The sequence below is a fragment of the Trematomus bernacchii genome, unplaced genomic scaffold, assembly GCF_902827165.1.
Source record: "Trematomus bernacchii unplaced genomic scaffold, fTreBer1.1, whole genome shotgun sequence".
NCBI classification, from domain to species: domain Eukaryota; kingdom Metazoa; phylum Chordata; class Actinopteri; order Perciformes; family Nototheniidae; genus Trematomus; species Trematomus bernacchii.
In genome coordinates, this window is record NW_022988066.1 from 6,420,050 (window position 1) to 6,436,127 (window position 16,078).

Here is a 16,078-nt window from a genome sequence, read left to right on the forward strand (position 1 = left end):
ACCAACAGTATATTTATATCTCGCCCTGTCAATAAGCCTCACCTTCTTGGCAAAAACTGTATTGTTTTTGAAGTGGCGGAGAGACAATGCACAGTTTTACCCACTGTTGTCACCCATGGACAAAGCATATCTCTCTGTCCCAGCAACATCAGTACCAAGCAAGAGAGTTTTTTCCACAGCAGGGGATATTGTAAACGCCCAAACATCCCAGCTTCTACCTGGAAATGTGGACATGCTCATATTCCTAAAATATAACCTGTCTGATGATGCTGAGTGAGTGAGTTAGTGAGTTAGAGTTGAGTTACTTGAAAAACTCAAGTGAAACTTGATTTATTCTATTGCAGGGTCTGATTATTATATTGTTGACACTTTAACATACTACTATCCTACTAAAATGCTGTACAAATCAGATTTATTATTTAATAAAGAAAAAAAAATTCAAGTCAAAAAAGAATGTAAAGAAAAAGATTCACTTTTTTTTCTCTTTTTTTTTTCAATATCGCGATAAATATCGTACCGTGGACTTTTTATCGCGATATTATCGTACCGTGAGTTTTTGGTATCGTTACAGTATGAAGACTACTTTAGAAAGTGAACAAAATCTCCAAAACATCGACTAATTAACCTTGTTAGCTGGTAGTTTCCAAGGTCAAACTTTGTTTGAACTCCACTTACAAGCATGGAAAAGTGTAAAGGAAAGAAATGGAAACAAAAAAAACTGTGCATATGCTGGAATAGAAGATCTAGGGTTAGGGTTAGCAGCTGTTTATATGTGAAGAGCTGAGGCCTAAATTGAGTGAAAAGCAGTTTGGGATGAGAAAAAAAGATAGGTGAAACCAAAGACAATCATGTTTTCATTACGGTATCTGATGGAAAAACAACATGGTGTTATTTTCTTCAATTTAAAGCCATCACAAAAGCCATATCATCTCGCTCCACTGCCGTTAAAATCCATTGTAGGCCCAGGCTTACATCTCTGAGATTTTCAGATGTCCTGTTCTTTTTAGAACATGCCAAATCCCAACCTCAGACAAAGTAATTGCATCACATTGTGGCAGTGTTTTTCAGCTCACAGCCACAATGGGCTCCACGGAGAGAATGTCAGTCCTTCCTGTGAGGACCTTTCTGGCGATGAAGAGCACATGAGTGTCTTTGAGGTTTTGGGACTGACTGGAGGAGGCGTGACTTTGCTGGGAGGAGGAATTGCCCGGGTGTGGCAGAGCACACCCGGGCCTGGAGGACTGGTTGGTGTCGGGCCAGGCAGTCCTGTGACGGCAAGGAGCAGCTACAGGGCGTAGCTCCGGCTCCAACATGACCACCGCCCGACGTTTCCTCCTGCACATGGCGAAGAGCAGCCTCAGCTCCTGGCGAAAGGTGGGATTCAGACAGCAGTAGATGAAAGGGTTGTAGCAGGTGGAGCTCATAGCCAGCCAGTGAAAGCAGAAGTACAGGGCGTTAGAGGAGTGGATGGCCTGACTGGACAGTAGCACCACGTAGCAGTTCAGTGGGAACCAGCAGACAGCAAACACCCCGACCACCAGGAGCAACATGGCCAACGTCCGCCGCCTTTTTCTCTTCTGGGCAGCGTGCTGAGCTGTCGTTGTGTCACCGATGGCATTGTGGTGCCACAGCCGGCAGGCCACCGTGGTGTACGAGGCGGTGATGATAAGGAGTGGCAGCATGTAAAGTAAGATGAAGGTCAGGAGGTCAATAAACTGCCAGTAGACATCTGATGGCTCTGGGAAATCTGGGACACACAGGCTGCGCTCCTTTTCCTTACTGGGGTGGAGAGATATGAGCAGAGGAAGCAAGTCGGATTAGTAATAATTAGGTCATAAGTGAGGGTAACGCCACAAATATTATTAGCGATTATACTTTTGAAAACTTTCTTGATTCTTGATCAATTGTTTTGAAATTGTGATAAAGTTATTTTCTCCCTAGGTGACACAATCAAATCTTAGTTTTTCAGTCAAAAAACCCCGAAAAATATTCAGTTAAAATTGACCAAAACAGCAAATCCTCACAAATAAACAGCTGGAAGGTTAGTTTGAAAACTGGCTGAACTTCCTCCCACACAAACTCCTTACAATCATGATATGATCTATTGCCAACCTCCAAAAAATATTATTATACACTTCCACTGGAGTGTTAATCATTTTACCTGTATGTAAAAGTGAGGAGTTTTTGGTAGATTGCATGAGGTATGGAGAAGCAGCTGGCCATTATCCAGATAACAGCGACCCAGGCACCGCCTTGTGCCGGGGACATGCGAGGTCTCAGAGGGTGCAAAATCACCTGAAAGAAATTAACAACACATATCAAGGTCAGTGCAAACACACACTTATGGCGTGTTTCCACTACACGGCCTCGCTCGGCCCCGCTCGGTATGGCTGGGCCTCGTTAGGACTGGCTCACTTTATGGCGCATTTCCATTACAGTTTAGGAACTGGGGTAGTATCTATAGTAACGCAGTGTAGGCGGAGCCGTGACGTCATCTTCAATGAGAACCCCAGAAAAACAACACAGCCGTTAGCTGTTAGCACTCAGAGCTCACAGCTCCTCATATATGTTCAGAAACTAGACAAAAGTTAAACAAGTACAAACCACAGACTGCCTGTGTCATGGTGAATACAGTCGCTGCTTTATTTATGTCTGTATAGGCCGTTGTTGTGAGTGTGGACGGTCGGAGCATATACTGCGTTAGCTTAGCCAATCTCCATTTAGAAAACACGCATTTTAAAAGGTTTTTTGCCTGCCGTCTGTCTGCAGACTTGTCAAAGCATTAATTCATGGTTTTTACTAACCGGTATCAGTATGTTGTTACTTCGGCATCATTTTGAAACGTGTATTACAATTAAATCACGGTCAAATATGTCCATCTTGTTGTAGTTGTAGCCCCCTTGCCAGCGATGCTCTCTCTAGTTTAGCATACTCAGCCCGACTCAGCCTCGTTGTCTCTGGCCCTAGACCCACGATTTTATGAGGCCAGAAAAACTGTGAATTAGGACCCGCCGGCCGGTACTAGGCCAAGTGGAAACGCAACCAAAGACGGGCCGCTGACGTCACAGCCCTCTTAAACCGTGCTCCGCGCTGTAGTGGAAACGCGCCATTACAGATAATCTGTCTTCTATTCATATTAGCTCCAGTTTGATCCAACTCTCTTGAATGGCAGTCATTATAGGAGCTTAGACTGATTCAATGTGTGAAGCAGAGTGTAAACCCAAGACCATGTTATTTTCTAAAGGTCCAAGTCAAATCTTGGACCAGATAAACGTTTTTCTTGCTTGTAGCTTATTTTGTCTGTGCAGTTTTTGAAATCACTTGGAATCTAGACAAAATATTGGTTCTATCTACTGTTCAGCAGAGAAACAGAGAGAGCATTTACTAACACTAAAAAAACGAACTAAGCAAAAAGAGGCCCCATTATGCTTTTTGGGGTTTTTTCATTTCCTGTATAGTGTTATATGTTTGTGTGCATGTCAACGGTCTGTAAAGTCAAAAATCCACATCGTTTCAAGTTCAAGTCAGAGGGAGTTTCTCTGTCACATACTCAACCCATACCCGCCTAAAACGACCCCATTGGACTCCTTGGTGACTTTTATGACCATTCACAACAGAGCCAGAGACTGGGCTCTAGTTTCAGACAGAGGGTGAAAAGAGGTGCTGCAGCACAGGCAGTATGAGAAAAGTAAAGACCTTTTTGAACATTAAAGCATGTAAACATGTCACAGTAAAAGCAAAAAAATACAATTATGAACCTGAAATTAGTTAAATAGGTCCCCTTTAAGTGCAATGACAGAAAGAAAGTGTGATATGTCATAAAGTTACTCAATTACTATCAATTGTTTTGTCGTACTTGAGTATTTCCATTTTGCTCTACTTTATACTTCTACTCCACCACATGTCCTTAGATAGCTCTGACATATACTTGTTAGTAATATTTTAATTATGAAAACAATTTCTTTAATATAACACTGTGAAAGAAGCCATTTTGCACAATGAGTATTTTACCTTTTGCTGATATATCTTCAGTGCTTTTTAAGTAAAACATATTAATTTTGCAGAAGTAAATTAAGGGTCTGATTACTTCTATCCCCACTGGAGAACATCCAGTGTAGTAAATAAGGTACATTAATTATGTAAGAACAGCTAAAACGGACAAAATGCAATATGCTTTATTTGAAAGCATCTATATATATTTTCTTACCAATGTCTGGCTTTATAAGAAGATCAACATAATTTAACACACTTCAGATTTAAATGCATAAATTATGTTCAGGGTTTTTTGTTTCACAGAAGATCATATTTCAGCTGCACAGTTTGTACCAATTATTGGAGCAGAAGAAGAAAAAGGTGTTTTGAGAGGTACAAATCAAACAGCCTTCACACTCAATTGAGGGGCCTACATTCATGCACATCAATTAAAAGAACAAGAAGACCTTAATTCATTAACCAGTGGGGCCTATTTCATAAATCATAATTCTTCTCTAAGGCATCATCTGTGATAAGAGAGTTATACAGGGACATCTTCCTGAAATGATAATAATAATAATATAATAATAATAATGGCTCAAAGTAGTTTTCAGCAGAAGCCGAGGTTACATTAATCAGAATTGCCATTTACAATTGGACCCAGGGTTGTTGACACGCTATGTGCATTTATTTGTTATGGTGAAACAATTTATCAAGTCGAAGTACAGCTCCTACATCATGAGCAGGAAAATGTTTCCTTAGCATGATTATAACTTAGCTGCATACTGTATGGTGAATTAGAGTGTATGCTTTGTATGCATTATGGAGGAGGGAAAATAGATTGCATTTGAAAAGCGCTTTTCCAGTCTTTGGAAAGCATTAAAGCATTTTACATGAACAAGTCAGCAATCACCCATTCACACACAGAGGCAGAGGCTGCAATTCAAGGTGCCACCTTCTCAGGGAGACTCATTCACACACCGTTTGCCATGCCAACGGAAGCCATTTGGGATTTCTTGGCCAACACGTCAACATGTTAAACCAACCTTTACATCGGAGGATAACTGTCTGCCTTCTGAGGCACAGCCACCTCTGGGTCACAGATGTGAAAGATACATTATGGATGGAGAGCAGTGCAAACACTTAAAATGCATTTTAATGACATGTGTGTGTATTTGTGCAGCTGAGACTAAAGTACAGCAGAGGAAGGTCATATAATTAACCTATGGTGCACAAAAAGGCGAGGAATATGAAAGATACAGACCAGAAAAACATCAAATCAGCTGTATCTTGTCAAGGCAATGAAGCTGTAAGCATGTCCTTTCAATTGGACTATTGTTTCTGGTTGTGACCACAATGGCATCAAAAGGCTAAAACTCCCGTTAAACACAGATGATTCATAGACTTGCCCCTGGCCTCATTCCTTATCTGACAGTAAATAACAGGCACACCCACAATGATACTTCTTCACCTCAAAACCGTCACTCCATTCGTATTCAGCACCATGGACAGCACCGGAAGGAGCACACTGTGGCAGCGTAGTAAATCCATACTACATACAAGCAGGTTTTGAATGTGAAATGTGTTCAGTGAAGTGTGTTCACATTGAAAAATGCACTCATTATGCTTGCATACTAATATACCCTTGATAATTGAGAGGGCTTTAATTGACACACGACCTCGGTGAAGCTATGCACAAAGAACATTGAGGAATTGCGAAAGTAATTGAAATAGAAAAAGAAAAGAAAATCACAAAACGTGTTGTACAGTTGTATTCAAGAGCATATGTCATGTTAACCACACTCATTAAACAGAGACCTGTTTCAGTTGTGCTTGAATGGAAATACTACATTTCTACTTTACTGCTACTTATTAGTTTTTGAGACACAAATTAGTGATTAGTTGGTATATAGTCATGTTTATTGGGAGTTACATGAGCATTTGATTTACATTCTTACCTTATGTAGTATGTTTTTTTTCTCAGTATCTCTATTGTCTTTATACTGTAGTTTACTACTTTCTGTATGTTTTTTGTTTTCACTCTTATACCCTTGATTGTGTCACAAGCAGTGTTTGTAGCATGCTTAAGAAAAATCCCACGATAATGCCTGAGCGAAAAATCACAAATCACAGTCATAAAACCCTACTCCTGCAGCAGTGACACAACATGATGCTTTGTGAGAGTCTGAAATCCCTGTTGCTAGTCAATCTAGTACCCTATGAGGGCTTATCCTATGGAGAGTTTAGTGATAATAGAATTGACATTAGGAGCTTTCAATCTAAAAACGTTTTTATACATGAAGACCAAAATCACTGGACAAGGAAGCAATTTCAGACACAGCTGTAAAACAAGATTACAGTTTATAACCTGCAATGGAGGGGGAACTTTGTCAGGCTCATGGTTTCAATGATACAGAAAACTGAAGTTGAAGCTTAAAAAATACTCAATTTATCTTGAGTCTCTGAAGGGGAACTAAACTAAAGCATTAAGAAAACACCTCCACTACCCAAACATGTCATTAAAAAAACCTCCGATGCCAAACATCTTGTTTATAAACATCCATTTCCCAGACATGTCCAAACGTTTTCTATCTCCTTGATTATACATGCCACTATCAGAGGATGCGCAACAATTAAAAGAACAGAAATTGTGTATTGTAGTGTGGCACGATGATAAATCAGGTGTAAAGTGTCTGCAGCGGCTGTGACACCCAGCTCACAGAGGTGATTATGGAGACATTAGCTACTGAATGCTGAAATATTGTGTAAGTCAAAACGTCGAAATGTGTCGACGGGAAAACGCTCTTTCCCTTTCAAAAATGTTTTTGTTTATTACTGGTTATCAACAGCAAAGACAAGAACATTGTAATTTGTTTTCATTATTTAAGCTAATTAATCTATCTTACAGGATAATTAAAATGCCTGATTGGACTTCAGCTTGCCACTGTGCATGTGTAATTCTCAACAGAGAATAGAATAAAGTAAGATGCTTTATTCCTATACTCCATCATCAGCTTCTGAAATTAAAAGATGAGTTGCTTGCTCATCATTTATTTAATTTTTTCATTTAATCGTGATTGCACGTTTGTTTGTTTCTCAACCATTCTTTTAGTTGACCTTTAAAACTGTTCAAAGTGGGACAATCCCGTATCTCAGTTGGGAGGCTATTCCACAAAGAGCTGCCCTTAATTGATAGAACATTTTGTCCAAAAGTGGTCCGTCTGCGGTGGACTTTCTCCTCTGGTTTCTGACCTAGTGCAGCGTCCAGTGTGTTTTCTGTGGATGAATTCCCCTAAGGGGGGGGGGGGGGGGGGGGGGGGGGGGGGGCAGTCCATGTAAACATTTATAAAAAAAAACACATACTTTTAAAAGACTTAAAATTGTCAAAATTCAAGAAATTGTGTTTTTCAAGGATGGTACAGTGGTGGTATGAATTTGGCTTTCTGTCAAAAACCTTGATAGCTCTCTTGTACAGCTGTTCTATGGGTACAAGCTCTCACACACACACACACACACACACACACACACACACACACACACACACACACACACACACACACACACACACACACACACACACACACACACACACACACACACATGGGTGTATGGGTACAAGCAAACGACCAGTTTGTAAAACAGTATTCAATGTGGGATAGAATCATACAGTGGAGGTATGACTTTGCAGCATTGACAGTTAAGAAAGGTCTAATTTGTTTAAAATTTTGCAAGTTGAATTTAATTTCAGACAGGTGAATTGCTAGATTTACTTGCCTAACACGATATATTACCTGCCCTTGACAAGCCAACGATACTTTTTTGAGGGGTCACAAGCCAAACAGGTTGTGAACCACTGGATTGAATTTCATAAAGGAGAAGTTTTGCTTTTCATTGGTGACTTTCCACGTCTGCCTAGGACACAACTTCATAAAAAAGGACTTAACCCCCATCTTGTCAAGGCTTGTTATTTAATTGCCAGAATACTAGTATTGGTACAGTGTTTCTCTATATCACACAGTAGTGGGATCAAGCGTTGATGGTCTCTAGGGAATAAGATAGCATCACAGCTTTCTCTCGCGATGAAGACAAACCTGGCGACGGTCCAGAGCGATGGCAGTGAGCGTGAGAGTGGAGACGTGCAGGGAGCAGTACTGTACAAAGCGACTGATGTGACACATTGTCCTCCCAAACACCCAGGTGCTGTTCACAAACCGGACCTGAGGGAACACACACACACACACACACACACACACACACACACACACACACACACACACACACACACACAGACAGATCAGCTATGCCTTACCAACCCCGTCCGTCTCACAGTGTAAAGTTCAGTTCCTGCGATGAATATTGAATGAATGTGTTATGAATACTAATAATTACACTAGTGCAGGTGAAGAGATGTCGGCGAAAAGACAGTTTCAGTCCGGCGCAAGCAAGAGGGAAAAAAACAAAAACATGAAGAAACTAGAGCATCACTCGAAGGTGGGTTGTTGTATAAGTCAAATGTCAAACTTTTGCCAGTTGCCATATTAAAACAGCAGCTGCAATTCACGACATGAAGAAGGCAGTCTCTGCATAGCAGGCTAATGGAGATGCAGTTATTTCCAGCATTCTTTATTTACCATTCATTCAAGTATTTGATGCCTTTTATCTGCTAATGTACAGAAGGAAGAGTGAAACACTGTCTGTCTAGTTGGCTTACATAACAGTTAAAGTTTACAGCCTAAAAAACATGGAGCATTTTTTCCCCTTTTTTATTCATGTCAATTTGCACATTTCATGGTGATGCTCAGCCTCTCCCCTTAACTCCAGTCATCATCATGTCAACCACAACACAGAGAAATATTGATAGAAATGTGTGTGTAGTTGTTGATACATTGCTGACGGAGGGAACTACATTTGAATACAGATTTAAGAAATATCAGTTTTTGAGCATGTAATAAGCATGTTTTGTCTTGACTATATTACAACTATATTATAATAAAATAATATAGTATTTATATTATTGAATTGATTATGATTATTATTATTAGTAGAAGTAGTTTATTTGCATGAATTATATTTTAATCTTGTTGAGGCTAGTATTCACCTGTAAACGCATACTGAACGACATACATGCACATTTACCATTTACCTCACTGTATAAAAAAGTAACTGTGTTGATAATAATAATAAACAGGAATTATATTTGCAAAGTGTTTCCAAAAACATTTTTTTCACTCCTGTCGCTTGGGGCCCCAAGTTGGCCAGGGACGGCCCTGCACACACACACACACACACACACACACACACACACACACACACACACACACACACACACACACACACACACACACACACGCACACACACACGCACGCACACACACACAAACCGACACACTTATGGGGGTTATTCCCTATCTTTATTCAAGAGCGTGGTATTTAAATTTGAGAGCATACTTTATTGATTTCTTTCCCTCAAACCCAACACTACCAGTGCCTACACTTTGAGCAGTACAGATATGACTCCGATGGTGGACATCATTGTAAGCGAGGATGCTACTGTAGCAATTAAAGCAGGGTCCACAATTAGCTCCATCTTTATCAGCTGCAGCATTAAAGTGATAAGCAAATGAATGCATCTATAATTATAATTGCATCATACCGAAATGCAGTACTTATATTTACATTGTAGTATTGCTACTTTTACTTAGGGTAAGCATTCTTCTTTTTCGACCACAGCATGACTCGGATAAGGACACTTTGGAATACAGAATATATTTCCCTAACAAGTTGTTATTATATGAAGAAACGCGTTTAAAAAAGGCAACACTAGCTCATTTAAACATTTCACCTGCCTAACTTAACCAATAAATGAAAGTTTTCCCACTTTGTTTCTTAAAAGTGTAGAAACAAGAGAACCATTTTCAAAGTGTACATGTGCTCCTACCAGGGTGAAGGGCGTGTTGAGGACAGTAATGAAGATATCAGCCACGGCCAGGTTCATAATAAATAAGCTGGTAGCGGACAGGGAGCGCTTGTTTTTCACCACCACATGGCACACCAGAGTGTTCCCGAACAGGGAGATCACGATGATCAGAGAGTACGCGGCCACCAGCAGCGCCTTGATCCCGGCGTCCTGCGACTCCGCTCCGCTGCGCTTCTTGCTGGCCAGAGAGCGCCAGTCCTCCAGCATCCCCTCGTCGAAGTCCAGGAGGGAAAACCCAGAGGTCCGGTTATCCAAATGCCCCGAAACGTTTAGTAAGTGGTCCGTGTAAGAAAACATCTCCTCTCCCAGAAGTGAGGAGTCGTTGAGTCTGTGTCCCTCCGCTGCTGCCGTGTGAGGGCTGCACATCCAGAGCACCACACACAAACACACAGCTCTCATTTTACCACTGTTTACTGAGCTTTTCCCACTATTATTATTATTCATATCATCTACAAACTTCACATTTATTTCGTCCCTAGTGCACCTGTGCAGATGCCGAAGCATGAGCAACAAGTTGTGTAATGCCACTCAGTTTTAAACCAGAGAAACAAGGGGGTGTGTGAGAGAGAGAGAGAGAGAGAGAGAGAGAGAGGGAGAGAGAGAGAGAGAGAGAGAGAGAGAGAGAGAGAGAGATGGGTGGGATGGAGGGTGAGAGAGAATAATATTCATTAGTATAATTTGATTTGTTGATCCAAAACTTCACAGAGCTTATGATAGTAAAGACAACACAATTGTTCTGATGTTATTTTTTGAATGTTCTAACTGCTTACTGTTTTGATATCAAGATACGTTTTATAATTGTCATGCAAATAAATTAAAAGCGAGAGAGGCACATTTTTGGACACAAAGTGAGACTGAAGCCTTTGTTATTTCCGGTGGAGAACTATTGTTCCTTTTGTTGTCCAATCTTATTGATTTCCAAAAAGTCTAGCTGGGTCTACAAGGCAGGGTGTGAGCAGAGTGCTGTGATGTGTGCCTGAAGGAAGGAGCGGCTGTTTGGAGAGTTAGCCACCCTGCTTTCATGCCTTTAGCAAGTGGAGAGATGTCAAACTGTGGAGTTCCCCCTACTGGCAGCCTATGAGTCCGAAGAAAAACTGTGTGTGTGTGTGTGTGTGTGTGTGTGTGTGTGTGTGTGTGTGTGTGTGTGTGTGTGTGTGTGTGTGTGTGTGTGTGTGTGTGTGTGTGTGTGTGTGTGTGTGTGTGTGTGTGTGTGTGTGTGTGTGTGTGTGTGTGTGTGTGTGTGTGTGTGTGTGTGTGTGTGTGTGTCTCATCGTCTAGGTAAATGGGAATCAAATTTAAACAGAGAATCAATAATGGAGGGACAAAGAGTAAATTAACAGTTGACAATGTGAGTTTGCCATTCTGTTTTTGTTCTGATTCGTCACGTTTAATGTCACAAACCTGCTTCAGCAGCATTGGTTATGGTTGGTTAGGTATTTCAGTCAGACTTTAGATTGGTTGCCTGCCACCTGGTGTGGAAAATGAGTTAGATTTAGTTTTTTGCAGTAATTATGAACATTGGTTTTGGTGTGAACATGATGTGAAGAAAAATAACATTTATTATTTACTCAAGAGCCCTAAATTCATCAGTCATTACTTTTATTATAATGTGAGTCAGACATTTAAACAATGCCAAGTAATTATTTGTGTGGAAAATACATACAAAAAGCAGTGAATATAACAGTTACCGGTTTTCTTAATTCCTGCTTAAGTGATTCATGATGATTAAACGGTAGTGGAAAGTGTGAGGACATGTGGTTCACTAACCATATCAATAATTCAGTATTTCTTTATAATTATATGTAACACCAAATCTGTGTAATGTCCTTTTGGGCCTGTCTCATAGGAAAATGGTAACAGGTTGACATACACCATTCATTTGATCAGTCTGCAGGCCCTAACATGACGTATAATATCTCAGAGTTATTGTATTGATGTTGTAAAGACTTAATTTAACAAAAAATGTATCTAATACATTATTTACCACAAAGCTGGTTGAGTTAGTTTCATCTTTTAACTTACTTTATCTTGACAGTGTCTTTCTTTAACCTAATTAGTCATGTCTTATCTGATAATACCGGAATTTACTTATTTGATCATGGCCAAGTTCATATCTTTCATCACCTTTTATAAATAGTTTGACATTTTGGGAAAACTTTTAATCATTTTCTTGTTGAAATGAAAAGTGCCTTACCACTCATATTTAAAAATAAGCTTAACTTTGCACAACGACTGGAAGGTGGGGCAAACAGCCTGCCTCGCTTTGTTGATGGACACAAAATATTCTAATTGAAACGTTATATCATGCTTGTTTATTTTCAGAAAAAGGTCTATAAAAAAGATTATTATCATTTTCATAATGATGTTATTTTGGGATTTTCCAAATCAATATTGTTGGGCATATGAACCACCCCAGTGTTTATTTTGTGAATGTCAGTTAGAACCATCTTGAACATCAACAAGCGACATTACCTCTTTCAGCATGAAGAAACAAAGGATAACATATTATTTTCTCCTCCACATTGCACACTGTATCCCGGATTATTCCCCTGTATGAGATTCAGTCAGCAAATAAGTATACTTCCTCATGAGATTTAGTACTTTATGTGTTCAATGTTCCCAAGATACTGTAATACTTCATAATTCAGTTTTGGTACAAGGCGATAGACAGACAAGTGTTTACAGAGATCCCTCACTTCCCTGAAGGACAATGGCCTAACATCAATGTGATTCCTGTTGTGATTCTCATTATGGCGCATTTCCACTACACGGTCGGCCTCGGCCACACTCGGTACGGCTCGGTACGGCTTGGCCGCGTTGGGCCTTAACAGGGCCGACTCACTTCATGCTGCGCTTCCATTACAGTTTAGGAACTGGGGTAGTTACTATAGTAACGCAGTGTAGGCGGAGCCGTGACGTCATCTTCAATGAGAACTCCAGAAACACAACACAGCCGTTAGCTGTTAGCACTCAGAGCTCACAGCTCCTTATATATGTTCAGAAACTCGACAAAAGTTAAACAAGTACACACCACAGACTGCCTGTGTCATGGTGAATACAGTCGCTGCTTTATTTATGTCTGTATAGGCCGTTGTTGTGAGTGTGGACGGTCAGAGCATATACTGCGTTAGCTTAGCCAATCTCCATCTAGAAAAACACGCATTTTAAAAGGTTTTTCGCCTGCCGTCTGTCTGCAGACTTGACAAAGCATTAATTCATGGTTTTTACTAACCGGTATCAGTATGTTGTTACTTCGGCATCATTTTGAAACGTGTATTACAATTAAATCACGGTCAAATATGTCCATCTTGTTGTAGTTCTAGCCCTCTTGCCAGCGCTCCTCTCTCTAGTTTAGCATACTCAGCCCGACTCAGCCCTGTTTGTTGGCCCCGATAGAACCACAATTTTGTCGGGCCAGAAAAGAGGTGAAAAAGTGGCCCCGGGCCGGGCCGGGCCGTAACTAGGCCTAGTGGAAGCGCAACCAAAAACGGGTACGGCACGACACGGCACGCTTAAAGCGAGCTCCGCGCTGTAGTGGAACTGCGGCATAACAACAAAGACCCCATTGTTATGTCCAATATTAATGCTGGGTCTGAGCTCTGACAATCCTTCGAGCAGGGGAAAACAATATGACACTGGCTTAACAGGGATCCTCTTCACGGCAACAGCCACACAACCTCTGGTTCATTACTGAGCACCTGATGCTGTTTTCAGATTTAACATCAGAAACACTACGAAACACAATTTTTAAGCATTGCTGGCCACCTCGAACTTGAACCAATAATACACCAACAGAGACACTTTATTATAATGCTCGTATCCAACCAAGACAGAAGATGTGGCTCATACTGTGACTCATTTTTTATGTATTGTCTTGCTGAAGTGTGCATTGATTAAATGCATTTCAAATGTGCCCACACTACACCGCTCCTCCGCTCTCTTCACTGGCTACCAGTGGCTGCCCGAATCCGCTTCAAAACACTGGTACTGGCCTACCGTGCCGTGAATGGATCAGGCCCATCCTACATACAGGACCTGGTCAAACCATACACCCCAACACGCTCACTTCGCTCTGCATCGACCAACCGGCTCGCTACTCCGTCACTGCGTGGAAGACCCGGCTACACCTCAACAAAAACACGACTGTTTGCTGTTCTGGCTCCTAAATGGTGGAATTACCCATCGACATCTGGTCAGCAGAAAGTCTATACATCTTCCGTCGCAGACTGAAAACACACCTTTTTCGACTGCACCTCGGCCAAGGAAATCTCTATACATATTTTAATAATGTACTAGCACTTAGAACAGATTGGCTTAGTTGAAGCTAATGTAGCACTTCGAATGGTTTGGCATAGTTCAAACTAATGTACCTACATGATTCTTGTTACTCTGTACCCTCCTGGTTGAATGCACTTATTGTAAGTCGCTTTGGATGTTGGGTTGGGATAAAAGCGTCTGCCAAATGAAATGTAATGTAATGTAAAAATGTTCAAGTTGTCTTTTCCCTGCAAGCTTTCAAAAAATAATGTGTACAGTATTTTTTAAATGTTTTGTTGGTTTCTCTCACTATGAATGTTATGTGCTTCTGTGAAGGATGCTTAAATGAAATGCAAACAATAGTGGATGTTTGTCGGACTTTCATATCTTATTTGTGCACATTAAGGTTTATGAGTTAACTGTTACCCCTGGACTTCTATGGGGGCTAAGCAGAGAAAGATTGACAATATGAGCACTGTACAAACAAAGCAAAGTTATTATTAAGCTGTGATTGCTTTGTAATTTAAAAAAACGTTTTAATAATAAAAAAAACATGTTCAATAGGCTGTATATCAATACATCTCTGCAGTCGTGTGTTTGTATGAACTAAGATGAATACTAAGAGGCTAAATAGACAAACATAGCTGCAGCGTAGCGTTTATTGAGATGTATATTATCTGTCCACTATGCCATGGTGATTGAACAGTGAGTGCACTTTTTGCTAATGTAGACTAATGCCTTCCTTTTCTGTTGCTCGATGTTGCCATTTCTCTCTCGCTCTCTCTTTCAACAATTTCCATATGCCGCACAAAGGGCAACAGCAACTGAAAAATAACAATCTTAAAAAGTAATAAAACACTGGGTTTATTGAAGTCTCCATCTGCAGCCTGAACTGATTATGTTCCTGACAAATGATAAGTGTTTAATGGATGTATTACATCAGAAGTCTAAATTAGGAAGTCTAGCACACAAACATCTACAACATTTAACTTGAAAAAAAGTGAGTCAGTCGTGCTGGAAGAAAGATACCCTAGATTTTATTTTATTTTATTCCCCAGTGCCTGCATTCAAAATAATGAAATAATGAATGATATGGTGTAGGTACTTTATGGTAGAACATGATGTATGTGTCATCCCCAAATGACCATGGTACCACCCAGAAAATCGGCCAAATTAGCCTTCAAATTGCTCATAGTATAAGAAATGGTGCTGAGAATACAAAGAGTCCAAGATCCCAACAAAAATAAGAAAAACATGTTTTGCCTTTTCTAAACTGGACCTTGACATTTTATTTTGTAGTATAATACAATATACTTTATTGACTCAAGGGGAAATTTGTCTTGAACTCAAATGCTCTACAAATTACTTACGACATTGTTTGAGCATATAGCTGCCAGCAGTATTAATACAAAACAAACAGCATACATACACTAAGCAACCAGGGATAAGAGCACAGCTCATCATATCAAGAATCTACCTTTCAAAAGAAAAAATGTGATAAATCACGAGAAATAGGATCAACACTTAAATACCACCGGAGTAAAATTCAACAGCTACCCTGCAGCACTTAAAGTAATTAAAATTAGCTGCACCTTTACCAGCTTTAATAACACTTAAATGCATCAATGATTATAATCAAAACATATCATATTTTTTTCAATCTGCATAATGAGTACTTTTACTTGTGTTCCTTTTAAGCCTATGTTGATGCCAATACTTTTACTTAAGTAACATTTTGACCGAAGGACTTTTACTTGTAACAGAGTATTCCTACATTCTGGTACTTCTACTTTTACTTAAATACAACATGATTTGAGTACTTCTTCCATCTCTGCTAATCCAACCGAGAATAAATCAATCTGCGAGAGCAGT

The 16,078-nt window shown here is 40.1% G+C and overlaps 1 protein-coding gene across 1 annotated transcript; it reads right to left on the bottom strand.

The window, feature by feature from the left end:
* Positions 1 to 1,064: 1,064 nt before the first annotated feature.
* gpr83 (G protein-coupled receptor 83) lies at positions 1,065 to 10,348 on the bottom strand. The gene is made up of 4 exons (XM_034120272.1): positions 9,911 to 10,348; positions 8,064 to 8,189; positions 2,162 to 2,295; positions 1,065 to 1,779 (listed from the first exon to the last, which is right to left on the bottom strand). The coding sequence occupies exons 1-4, from the start codon at positions 10,346 to 10,348 to the stop codon at positions 1,065 to 1,067; spliced, it is 1,413 nt and encodes a 470-aa protein (XP_033976163.1).
* Positions 10,349 to 16,078: the final 5,730 nt, after the last annotated feature.